This window comes from Trachurus japonicus, chromosome 13, assembly GCF_045865225.1.
Source record: "Trachurus japonicus isolate A0001 chromosome 13, Traja_1.0".
NCBI classification, from domain to species: Eukaryota; Metazoa; Chordata; class Actinopteri; order Carangiformes; family Carangidae; genus Trachurus; species Trachurus japonicus.
Genome location: NC_140919.1, coordinates 24,117,846 through 24,131,171, shown reverse-complemented (window position 1 = coordinate 24,131,171; position 13,326 = coordinate 24,117,846). Strand labels below are relative to the sequence as shown.

Sequence of the window (13,326 nt, the reverse complement as noted above, 5' to 3'; positions counted from 1 at the left end):
AGAGAGTGGCAAAACAGTGGAGCCAGCACAGGCTTTGATAAGCAGCACAGCAATGTGCACTCATACACACACACACACGCACACACATGCACTGACACATACACACACACACACAGGCCTTGAGCTAACATTTAGCCAGATGGAAAAGGCTTTGGTTATTTCTCATGGGTGGAAATACTCTTGAGGGTGCGAGTACAGCTTCACGAGTCAACTCCCAACACACACTTCACATGCACACAACCACAGACCCACACAGTGACTTACAGATGTGCATATACAAACCCACTGTACACACATAAGCAACCAATGACAAATATTCATACACAAACCAACACACAAGTACACACATGCGTAGATAGTGTTTAGCGACTAATGGGCAATGTTTTACACTCTGTTGCCAAACACAGATGAACAAACAAGTCAGAAGATAAATGAAATGACAGCAAATGGGTCTGTAACAACAATAGCAATAATGATAATAATACTTAAAGGAATAGTTCACCCAAAATTGAAATTGCAGGAAGCTCCTCTTCATGGTCCGTCCAAATCTCGCAAGATTTGCGCCTGACGCCGGCGCAAAATCCGCTGCAAACAAGCTTGAAATATAGACTTATTTAATTTTTTTCGGGAAAATTTCGCATTTCCGGGCTTCAATACAAGACGGACATTACATACGAGCAGCATAGAGGTATTTGGATGTCTTTTGGTGTGTCTTTTTGTTACAAGGACAGTTGGTATCCATTTGCAACCGTTATATGGACATGCACTGCTACGCCGAGACCCCCTGTAACTCAGAGAAGCCACGGAGGACTCTGAAACTTCTCCCAGCCCTTAGTCCACATGAGGGTGAGTAGATAATGAGTGCAATTTGAATTTTGGGTGAACTATTCTTTTAATTTTTAAACTACTGTCTCTTTCTAAAGTTATTAGGTTGAAGTTACAGTACTGCTATTGTTGTGTTCATTTATGATAAAGCCACACTGGTTCATGAAAGACCATACAAGTATTATGTTTCTGTTGTTGAGCCAGTAACCATGGCAGCATAGGGTCAACTGGTCAAAAGTTTACACTGCTGCATGCAAACTATGCAGTACTTATCAATACCCACAGCTTCATTTAACAGATTTTCCCTTGACATTTCAGTCAATGTTTTTTACACACACCTGTCTATTCAGTCACAACTGTCCCTTGTAATTGATTTGCTCATTTATTTTCTTAAACGTTTATTAAAGGAGTAGCTTTGGGAAGTTATTTCCTTTCTGGTGGAGAGTCAGTTAATAATATTAACACCACTCTCGTCTTCGTACAGTAAATATGAAGCTACACCCCACAGATGGTTGTCTTAGCTCAGCACAATGACTGCAAACTTGACTGATATCTTCTGTAATGATCATGCTGTATCGCCTTTGTTTAATCCATACATAAACAAAATTGTCAACAAAATTACTTGGCTCCTACAGGCCAAGACAAAGTCCTGTACATAACCCCATGTGAAATGGGTTTTGTATGGATTACACAAGATATAACCTGTTCAAATAGTATTCCCCTGCACCTACGGTAAAGGCGGTATTGGTCTTTCCATCTAATCTGAAGAGCGAATGAGTGTATACAGTACAGTATCTCAGGAGATACTGAATTATTCATTTAGCAACTATGTGTGTGCAAACTAAATTCTTTATCTGAAAGACCATCATATTCATAGCAGTTTGAAACACCTATTTTTTGACAGAAACAGGGACCGCCACCATGAACGAGAACAGCGGCATTTCATTTTTCTGAAAAGTTTTTCACAGCTGAAAGTGAATGAATTATGTGTGTCCTGTTAGCTGGTGCTGGGGCTTATGAGAATTGATTTTGAGAAGATGAAAGTCAGACAGGATATGTTAGACAGGGAATGGAAGATGTAGGAAATGGGGTTGCCTTGTTATAGGTAATGTCCTATGGGAGTGAGAATGTATCGTATGCAAACTGTCACTCAAGAAAAATAGGGTTTGTTTTGTGCAAAGTATAATATTAGACAAGCATACACATGTGACTTCACCAAAACCAAGTTTTAATTAAAAGAGAAATATTAAGTGTAATATCTCATCTTCATCATCAGTTCTTTTCTTGGGGTTTTTTTGTGTTTGTTTTATCTTTGAGTTGAACACTTTCTCAACAGAGCTATTTTTCAGTCTCTGATGCACACTGGTTGCTGGGTGATTAGAGTGTGATTGGCACTTGGATCAGAAATAGATCTCAGAGCCACGAAGAACATCACACCCTGGCACTGGAGGTGGGAGAGCCAAGTTTAATTAGTGAGAATTTACCCACATATACATCCTGGCAGACATGCATCCATCCAAATGCACACATACATACGTACATACATACATACTGTAGAAGAACTTTTTTTCTTCCTCTCTTGGAACTCATCCACACATCCACAAACACACCTTTGCTCAAAACCTCACACACACATTCATCACATACAACAGAGTCACACGGCATCGGCGTCACTGTTGTTGAAGTGTCAGATCAGGAGTTTGAGAGCTTAATTGCCAGTGTCAAACATTGCATGTAAGGGTGTGTAGTTAAATCTGAGGGTGTGAGTCAGACTGTCAGTGATATTATCAGCACGAGTGACATCATCTTATTTCCTGAGATTGCTGAACATGAACTTTCTGTCAACTCTGGAAGAGATAAATGTTATGGACTGGTTTGGAGGTCATGCCCTGTATAATACATTTTACAATAGGATATAAATACTAAAGATTTTGATCAGGTCTTGCGTTGTGGGGGAGTTGGGGAAAAAAAGAATGAAACCATAAAAAAACTGATAAAACATGATGACTTATTGTATATTACTTGCAGTACATTCTGAAAGAATATTATTTATCCAAGATAACAGGCCCAAGGACAGTTTATTCAGTCCTTCACCCACTTGTTTCCACAGGCTTTCTAACCACACTCCCTTGATTAAGCAGATGCAGCAAAACCTTTTTAAAGGATGCTACAGTATATGTACATTTTTGTCATTTGCACAAATGGACAACATTAGGATTGACATCTGCTAACTTATTAAAGTTGTGAGTTCAGCGACAAATGATATTTCTTTACTTGCCAAAATGTTTTCATTCTATATCTATCCCTTATTTCTTCTACTTACTGTAAGTTAGCATGCCAACTAGCCCCAGTCCAGCCTGATTTATTATACAACTTTGCAGTAGTGAGTCACTGTCGTGTCCAGTCCAACACGAGAAGATGAGGAAACAGGGCTGATCAGAGGGCAGGTCTAACTTCTTGTCATGTGACTCAAGCAATGACTGAAGCTCCTGACAAACGACCACACCACCATCCCTGTACCTCTGCTGAGGAACCTGTCTGGTGGTAGAAAAAAACTTTAAACACCTTTAATGGTGCATGTAGGAAACAGAGCCAAGACATACAATTATATTTTGGTGATAAAGACCATAAAAACACTATTTCACTAAAGACAGTGTAAACATTCATAATCCCCCAATGTAAGAGATACAAAACAGATGCAGGAACATCAGGCGCCAGACCGCCAGTTATGATTTGGAGATCAGCTTAGGATAAACTATTTAACTGAAAAAAAACTGTGAGTGGTTTTAAAGAAAGATGAAAGAAAGAGTCTGAGTGAGACAAATTGGCATGTATTGCACAGTACTTAACGTGTTACCATATTTGGAGGAGATTTACTGGAAAAGCATGTTTAAGCCCACTAATAACACAGCCCGTTTTTGACCACTCACTGATATAATATAGATAGTGGCATGTTTTATATTTGCTGTTATCTCTAGCATACTGAGTTGACTCTACTATGCAGTTGAAGTGCTGACTTTGAGACAGCAATGTTTCCCATACGTAGACCAATGTGTGGTGCAGCGCCACAGAATCAAGACCAAGCGCCACAAATTGAAAAAACGACCGTTCCGTTCATTCATCTCCGCATAGCGCTGAAAAAAATCGCTTGCTGTGTCTCTATCTGGACGACATTTCGCGGCGGTGTCCGCCACACTTCTTATTGGTTGAAAAGTACACGCTGCTTGCTGTTGACAAGCAAGTTAGCAGAGAGAGGAGAATATTATATGAGAGGAAAAAAAAAAAAAAGATGTGAAAAACGGCAACCAGGAAATGCCAGGAATCTCAAAATAGCGCCACAAGTTTGTGTACGTCCCTCGATAATTTGATTGGTTTGGATTCTGAACCAATAGAATATACTCGCGACAAAATTGTCACGCTGCATACGTATCAGGACACCTTGCGCGAGTTTTCGTTGCCATTTCGCTTGCTGGCTGTATGTCAGGACGTGGTGTAATACTACAGATCCCTTAGCCTACATACTGTATTGAACACAACCTGTGGTGTGCCACAGGTCAGCTCGACTGAGTCTCCGCGGCGGGCAGCTGTGACACGACTCAGTGTTTCTCGAGAAGTGAAGACCACACCAGACCGACCGATTGATCCTCAGCCCTTCTTGATTGGCTCAGAACTGCAAACACCCTGCAGGTGAAAGCAGGGCGGCTAGTTTATGCTATACTTTCCCTGAGTAATTTGCCCCAAACTGCTTCTTGATCCTTGTTTTTCATGCATTTGAGAAGAAATCGTTGTTCTTGTTCTTCTCCAGTAGGCCAAATTTGTCATTACCTCCTCCTTATTGACTGCTGAAAATGTCTGACCCAGCTGAAGGTCTCGGTTTTAAAATCTGGCCCAACTGAATTTGTAATTGAGTAGCCCTGTCCTAGTGTTTCTGGACTGCAAAGCACATCCCACTGTGCCACCACATAGATGTCGGCTTCCTAAAGATCCTGCTCTCCCCTGATCCCATTTCAGCCTTTCACTCAAAACTATAGCCTTACATGCATTTGCAAATCAGGTCGACGAAATGTAGCTGCCGCTTTCCTGCGCTGTCAATTCACTGGGCTGGATCTTTAGCAGAAAGCCCTTTCTTATCATTGCCTCATTTGCATGAATTTGCAATGGAGTCACTGACATCACTGCATGATTTATAGTAAGGTCAATGGTGTGACTGAGGAGCAGCATCCAAAAGAGCCGGGTGGTACTCGAACATATTTGCATATTTTCTCATTTTAATGTCTTCCTTCTTCTAAATTCTGTCTGTCTCTCACACACTCTCCTCTCTCACAGAGCAGCTTCGGTAGACACATAAATGCTAATTTGTTTTATAATGACTTCACAGTGTACATATACTTACTTACATGAATATACTCAAACATGCAAAAGTACAACAAAACAGAGCAGTAGTGCTCCGTTGTCACTCAAATTATTGTCTTCCAGACACAACTTTATTACATTTCTTATTCTGCCAGTTAACACCTTCAGCTGTAGGATTAACATGGCTCTTTATTGGAAACCAAAACCTACTGACTATTATGTTCAGCCAATCAACAATCAAAACAACATTTTTTTACATAATCATAAAGCTTGGGTTGGTGGGTCTCTTTTCTAGTTGTTTAGATGAATTGTCAGTATTTAAGGAGAAACCATAGAACTGGCTAAATCATTGACTAATATTATATATATAATATATATATATAATATTATTACTTATATGAAGAGATCAACCAAATAAAAAAAGAGACATGATGCAACTAGATGACTGGACATATGTGGCAGTGCTGGCTTCCATGACAGTCTGGTAAAATAACTGGAAGATGTAGCTTAAAGGTACATTGTGTAGGAATTACTCCCATCTAGCGTTGCGGTTGTATATCGCAAGCAACTCAATTGTGTTTTTCATGCTGCATTCACGTGAAATTGGGCAGACGGACGACAGCCGCTGCACGTAATGGCATAAACAAGCCTCTATGTAAACAAGTGGTCCATCAGCACGAGGCAAAACAATACACGTGACAATATGTTGTCATGGCGATGTCATATTGTTTAACTGACCCACGTTTTACCGGCTTTCTCTGTGACTAAAATGACATCTGGTTTGTTACTGACGGCTGCACCTGAATGCAGCATCAGTGTAACGCTCCATTCCTCCTCACTGCGTTACCGCGGTGACTTTTCACAGACGCCACCTCGACCTGAGCCGACAGCTCCGGTGTCTCCGCTGAGTTTCCGTGGTTTCCTACCGTCACACTGCCACGGAACGTAAAAACATGGCGACACCACATGGCAGCCAGCACCGAGCTTACCTGCTCCATGTAGATATGAATGATATGAACAGCTAATTCAGAGCTGAAAGGAACACTTCAGTTTGTTGATGGGGGGGATTATTGATGAATGAAAAACATACTTTTGAACCAAATAATCGATTTTCGTGAATAGATAACAGGAGAAGTTACACAATGTCCCTTTAAGACTTCAGTTTGATAAGATGAGTTCTGCTGCCTTCTGCTAATAGCTATATAGTTTATGTAAATGATGATGATTAAATACTGCAATACTTATAGATATGCACAAGCTCACAGAAGCTCACTCTGTCGTACACACACACACACACACACACACACAGCCGTTTTCCCTAGGCACCTTAGTGGGTGAAAGTTCCTGACACATAAGCACTTTTATGACTGAATGGACCCACACAGTCAGGCTTCTGATCAGCAGAGTGGAAGAATCCCATTACAAACAAACTCTGCCCCTTCACACACACACACAACCACCCACCCACGCACGCACACACAACCACACACACGCAGATACATTTACACAAGCATAAACGCTCATGACAGAAAGCACACACACATAAATGCATAAACATACGCACACACACACACACACAGTGTGAGGCGCAGTCTTAATTGCTGAAGCAATAATTAGCAAAAGGTGAGACTGCCAGAGAGCGCTGAATGACCGATGAGACAGAATTACTGATCGAAGCGGAGAGAAGGAACGTAAAGAGATGGGATGAGAGAGGCTGGGGAATTAGGGGAAGTTTGCAGTGAGGAGGACGAGGCCAAAGCTTCATCATCATCCCCCTTGGGTGCAGGCTATGGTGTCTTGATTATGCATTCAGCTCTCTTGCAAAAAAATACACACCCCTCAGAAAATATAGCCCTGTCAGCCTGCTTCAGCACACTGCCTGACCTTAGCGAGTGTGTGTGTGTGTGTGTGTGTGTGTGTGTGTGTGTGTGTGTGTGTGTGTGTGTGTGTGTGTGTAGGTGTGTGTAGGTGTGTGTGTGTGTGTGTGTGTGTGGAAGCAAATGCTTTTTAATGTTCAGTAAGTCAGCAATAAAATGCTCTGGACAATAAATGATTTGTGCAGTATTAGAATATAAAAATAGCAAAATTATATTTATGATTGAGTTGATTAATCCGGATGAGATGTGATATGATCATCTGTACTGATGATGAGCAATTGTTATACTTTGGAAAGAACTATTATTGTTTATATAGGTTGTCGGTGAAGCATTGAAGCTAATAACCAGAGCCCATGAGTGCTTATTATTTGCTTTCATTGCCATTATCAGTACGTAAATGTTGTCATGTTGTGACTATCTCATTTAAGAATGAGTTGTGTGTGTGTGTGTGTGTGTGTGTGTGTGTGTGTGTGTGTGTGTGTGTGTGTGTGTGTGTGTGTGTGTGTGTGTGTGTGTGTGTGTGTGACGTGTGTACATAGTGTATATGGTACTTATATATTTCGGCAATATTTTTTCAGACCAGCATGGATCCACTGGTCAAACTTTCCTTTTAACCAACATTTTGGTCCGTGACCACTTTTTCTTCCTGCTGTTAGTATTCATAACATTCAGAAAAATAATTTAAATGTTTTTGTTGACCCTTTTCTCTTGAAGCACTGTCCGGCAAAATTGTCAGCTTGTACAGACATATTCAATTGTAATGGGTGTGAAATGGTCGGGCATGAAGGCAACAAGGACAGATACATAAATATACGTATACGTGTTCAACAGATCCATAACGAAACATAAAATTGGGTTTCTCGCTTCTATAGAAACAGTATGGAAATGAGCAATGTGACTTTTCTCAATTGCCCTGCTTTTCACATTACTATTTGTGCAGACCACAACAGAGAAAACACTGTAGAAAGCTGATGCAGTGGCCAATATTATCTTATTGCTGATCTGTATCAGTGAATATGAGCTGATAATGACAAGGCACAGCAGTCCAGACACATGGAGCTGGTTTTGAAGTCATTTAGAAACAGTCGCTTGTCACATAATTTGCCCAGTAAAAAGCACAGACTGTTTTCAACTGTAAAATGGTCCACTTATAATGTACTTGTTGGTCACACTTAGAAAAATAAAAAAAAATCTAAGGGATCCATAGTCAGATTTGTTTCTTTTGGTTATTTGTGGCATGTTTAAAAATAAAAAGATAATTCTTTTTTTCTCTTTTTACCCCACAACTCTCAAATTTTCCAGAAGTGGTGAGAGGAGTAATACGCTTACCAGTTTGCTCACTCTACCAACTGGAAATGGCTCTATGTGAATCTTCGAGAAAAAAAAAAAAGAAATACCACCAACTTTGAAAATAATTACCGTATACTATATCTCTAGTGTATAAGCTGACACCGAGAACTGCAGTTATTATATCACTGGAGGGACAGATGAGAGAGAAGCCATCATACAAGTTAAGGTATATCTCTACATGTTAGGCTTAAAGATCTGTAAGTGCTGGTTTCAAACAAATGTGACGTCAAATTAATATTTGTATTGTTTGTCTGTGTTTGTGCTTTTTTCAACAATGTGTCCACATCTATTTGTCGTTTTTGCATGCCATTTGTATTGTGTGTTCCTGTGGCCAAGCCGCTTTACTTTAGAGCTGGACGAACTAACTGATTAGTTGTAACCACTAACAGACAGCAATCGCCTCACCACAGACTTGTACCGCAAGGAGGAAAACATCACTGTAACGACAGTGGGCGGAGCCATCACCAGCCCACGCTACCCTAATGCTTACCCCCGCAACCTGCTGTTGTCATGGAAACTGCTGTCACCACCAGGGAGCCGCATTCACCTGGAGTTTGACGGACACTTCTGCCTGGAGGAGGCTGAGAATGGAGTGTGCAGGTAAAACGTAGGATGATGCAGTGAAACAGAAAGAAAAAAAACAGATGGGGAGGGCAGAGGAATAGAGAAGACAGGATTAGAGCAGCTGACAGAAAGAAGGAAGCAGGATGACATGAAATGTCTTTAGCAAAAAAAAAGACAAAAGGAGTGAGAGATAATACCTGAAAGGAGGAAAGAAGCGTAGAACAGAGCACAAAGGGGAGGAAGCACTGATGAATTACAAGCAGCTATAAAGGAGAAAGGTCAGATGAAAGTAAGAGCGATTAAATAACCAGGTAGCGGGAGAAGGAATGATGGAGAGATGCTCTGGAGTGAGAAGTTGCAAGGACAAAGTTGCAAGGATGTACAACAGCATCAGTAAAACATGTGAAAACGATATGATAATGTATGCACGTTTTGCACACCAACACTAAAACTCTGAGGAAGGACATGAGAGAAAAGAGCATAAAAAGGTACGGGGGGTGGAATCACGATGAGAGAGAAGGATAGTTTAAGTTTGCTTTCGTGGCAAGAAGTATTAAGAAGTTTGTCCTTGAGGGTTGAGGAGAGAAAATAGACTTTTTAATCCCCATATGCAACTCAGCCGTCTTTGTAAGCACTTTGCTGAAAAGACAAGGGGGAGCAGCAGGGGGAAAAGAGAGGGAAGGGAGATGTAGAAAGGCAGGAAGCGAGAGAAAGGAGCTTTTGCCAGACTTATTTGTGACATTGACTGCGTTTGCATTTCTGTGTGCTTCTGATAGATTGACTCGTTAATTGACTGGGGCATTGATTGTTGGAACCTTTAAGTCAAAGTTATTTGAAAACTTTTTCCCAGGAAAACTCTTACTTGCCAGTACCATGTGCAGGATGGATGGCCTCATGGTCTGAGGAGACATCTCAGTTGTCTCATCCCAGGTTTGATGACAGCTCCTTGAGTTTCTTAAAGGGATAGTTCACCCAAAATTCCAATTTCACTCATTATCTACTCACCCTCATGTCAACTAAGAGCTGTGAGAATTTTCAGAGTCCTCTGTGCCTTCTCTGAGTTACGGGGGGGTCAGCGCAGCAGTATTTGTCCATATAATGGTTGTGAATGGATACCACTTTTCTTCGTCCAAAAAGACACACCAAAAAACATCCAAATACCTCCATGCTGCTCGTCTGTAATGTCCCTCTTGTATTGAAGCCCCGACATGAGAAATTGTTCCGAAAAAAATTAAATAAGTTTATATTTTAAGCTTGTTTGTAGCTGAAGCTCCCAGTGTCTCAGTTCACTGCTCTTCCTGTGATTTGCACTGAACAAGTGTCAGGGCTTCAATACAAGAGGGACATTACAGACGAGCAGTATGGAGGTATTTGGATGTTTTTTGGTGTGTCTTTTTGGACGAAGAAAGTTGGTATCCATTCACAACCATTATATGGACAAATACTGCTGCGCAGACCCCCCCGTAACTCAGAGAAGGCACGGAGGACTCTGAAAATTCTCACAGCTCTTAGTCGACATGAGGGTGAGTAGATAATGAGTGAAATTTGAATTTGGGGTGGACTATCCCTTTAAGATCCTTAAATTAAGCTATAGACTGTGTGAGGGAGCATCAGAAATGCCCTGAATGTACGCTATGTCCTTTGAGGAGAAGCACTCACTGTACTACAATGTGGTTAGGGAGAACTGCATCAGTCTGGTCTTTGGTCTCTACAACAGCATTTGGTACAGATCAGGCCTGGAGGACAAAGGTCCACCGATAAGTGGTTGTCTTCTACATGTTCTAGCTTATGGACCTACTGTACTGTATGCTACATATACTCAACAGGAGTATCCCTGTAACTAAATCTTGGGCAGTTAGTGACCTGTCAGTATCTGCTTATGCCCCCTGCCCCAGTCAAAGCCGTCTGGTTCCCAGTCAATGGACCCTGATGTTCCTCTAGCATCACCATCAGGTCAAAATTAGATTTGGTTTATGGCCAAACCATCACCAGCAAAAGTTATTATCATAACTAATAAAAACTACCAATAATTATCATGTTTATCACTGCATTTCTTAAACCTTATGTCTTTTTTCACTTTCAAAGTCTTATTTTTTTGTTTTGTCCTTTGACGTGGACAATTTCTTTTATCCTTTGAATTCCTCCCCCTTAATCCTTCCCATTCACCCAACTCTCCTTTTTCTTTCTCACTCCAGGTATGACTTTGTGGAAGTGGAGGACCAATCAGAGACCAGCACTATAATTTGGGGTCGCTGGTGTGGGCAGAAAGCTCCACCTAGTCTCAACTCCAAAAGCAACACGCTCAGAGTCACCTTCAAGTCTGATGATTACTTTGTTGCAAAGCCGGGATTCAAAGTCTACTACTCACTGCTGGTGAGACATGTACACTTACTCACACACACACACACACACACACACACACACACACACACACACACACACACATATACAAACACACACAAACACACATACACACAGCAGAGACGAATCATCAGCTGTTATTTGGGACACGGGTTTAAGTTATTTTTGTCACATGAGGTTCAGCCCAAGTACCACTGCAGTGCCTCAGGTAAAATGCCTTTCTCACTCCTTTACCTCCACTTGACAATAAAGGAGAGGGATGGTATGATGGGGAGATAAATAGATGGGATAGAAAGGGAGAGAAGAAAGATCTAGCAGCGTAGTCGGTAAAATGCCAAAATGTATTAGCCAACTGTTCTTTTCTCTCATGTCCACTCGACAGTAGAGGAGAGACGAAGGGATGTGGGGGAGGTGTGAGGGAGGCAGGGAGGGAAGATGAGAAAAGTGTTCTCCTAAAGGCTGTCAAATGAACGGATAAGGAGATTAGCTTTGTCACTCTGTCAGGAAGAGGGAAGAAGAAAGCGAGGGAATCTGATTTGAAGATGTTCTCCCGCCCTGTAATCAGAGGGGAAAGGGGAAGAGAGAGAGAGAAAGAGGCATTTAAAGATGTTCCCTGGCTTCCTCTTTCATGAGTACAGAGAAGAGGGGGAGAGGAGGGGGGAGACATGGCATCATAGAAGAGGGTGAACTGGTGGCATCGCTTATTATCTGAGAAAAAAAGTGGCATGAGCTCAGATGAAGTAAAGGGCAAGACAGTGACACAGACAGAGAGCGAGTGTATGACGACAGTCTTTCACTTTCATAGTCATTTTGCTATTAGAGCTGAGATTTTTAAGGATAAGGTTATCATTACTCTTTGTGTTTCTTTTTGTCAACCAAGATCATGACCAATCAATGTGTTAGTACTTTTTATGTTCCGTATCCATCTCTGTCTGTGGTACTCAACCCAACGATCAGTGGCTCAAAGCTCATCATACAGAAGATGGCAGTTTTAAAAATGGTTTCTTTTTTTTTTAATCTTAAAAACAGCTGGGCTGAACAGTTTTTTAGGAAATGTCATTCAAACGGGATAAAGTGCTGCATTTGTTGAGAACTATTTTTAGCTGTGGATTAATTCACATTTGGTACACTAGCTAGTATAAGGGTTATAAGGGTGGAGTGACAAGGAACCGACTCAAACTTCATTGTGATGAAGTGACATCATGCAGTTCAATGGTGGTGCTCACTGATGTGTTTGTACCAGTTTTTGAGACTTAACCTACATACTGTATGCAATTATGTAAGTATTAAAAGGGAAAGAAATATCGTCAGCAAAAAATAAAAGTGCTCACAATGCAGAGTGACCACTCAGAGTATATTACTGAATTATTACCACTGATGCATTCATGTGTCATTAACAGGAACAAGTAAAACAAAGTTGGATCCTGTTGGGTCCTAGTGCCTGTCCTATAATGTACAAATGTACATTTCTACTGGCTAAATTTGATAAGTCAAACAATATAATCATGCTGGATTTAGCGTTTGACTCATTCACCCTAATCCACTTTGCTTCGCTTGCCTTTAAAGGGATAGTAGTATTTTTTCAAAGTGGGGTTGTATGATCTACAAATAGCCCCTAAGTACTTTAATTGCAGTAGAAGACTCTCTGCACTCCTCCCGTTAGCAACGCCAGCCCATAGCCCTGCCCAGAGATTTACAACTTACAGTGTTGTGAACAAACCCAAAGAAACAGCCTATTTTCGCGGCCTCAAAGACGTTTTACCTGAAAAAAAAATACACATTTCCATTGTTCGCTATAATGTAATTTTTTCCAGCCCTTCAAAGTGCAGGAAAAACACAGTTTTTATTTGGACCCAACCAACTCACGTATCTCTCCGCCCAGGGTTAGCGCCCGCCGATCAGCAGTTGGTTAGGTCCAAATAAAAACTGCGTTTTTCCTGCACTTTGAGGGGCTGGAAAAAATTATATTATAGCGAACAATGGAACCGTTTTCCTG

General features: G+C 41.1%; 1 protein-coding gene across 2 annotated transcripts in view; it reads left to right on the top strand.

Moving 5' to 3' along the window:
• pdgfd (platelet derived growth factor d) overlaps positions 1-13,326 on the top strand; it is a 55,429-nt gene that overhangs the window by 18,678 nt on the left and 23,425 nt on the right. The window contains exons 2-3 of one of the 2 annotated variants that reach the window (XM_085795502.1): positions 8,816-9,005; positions 11,165-11,342. In XM_085795502.1, coding sequence (XP_085651628.1) covers positions 8,816-9,005; positions 11,165-11,342 — 368 coding nt within the window. Of the gene's footprint in view, positions 1-8,794; positions 9,006-11,164; positions 11,343-13,326 lie in introns of both variants that reach the window. The other variant, XM_085795501.1, reaches the window with a different exon arrangement.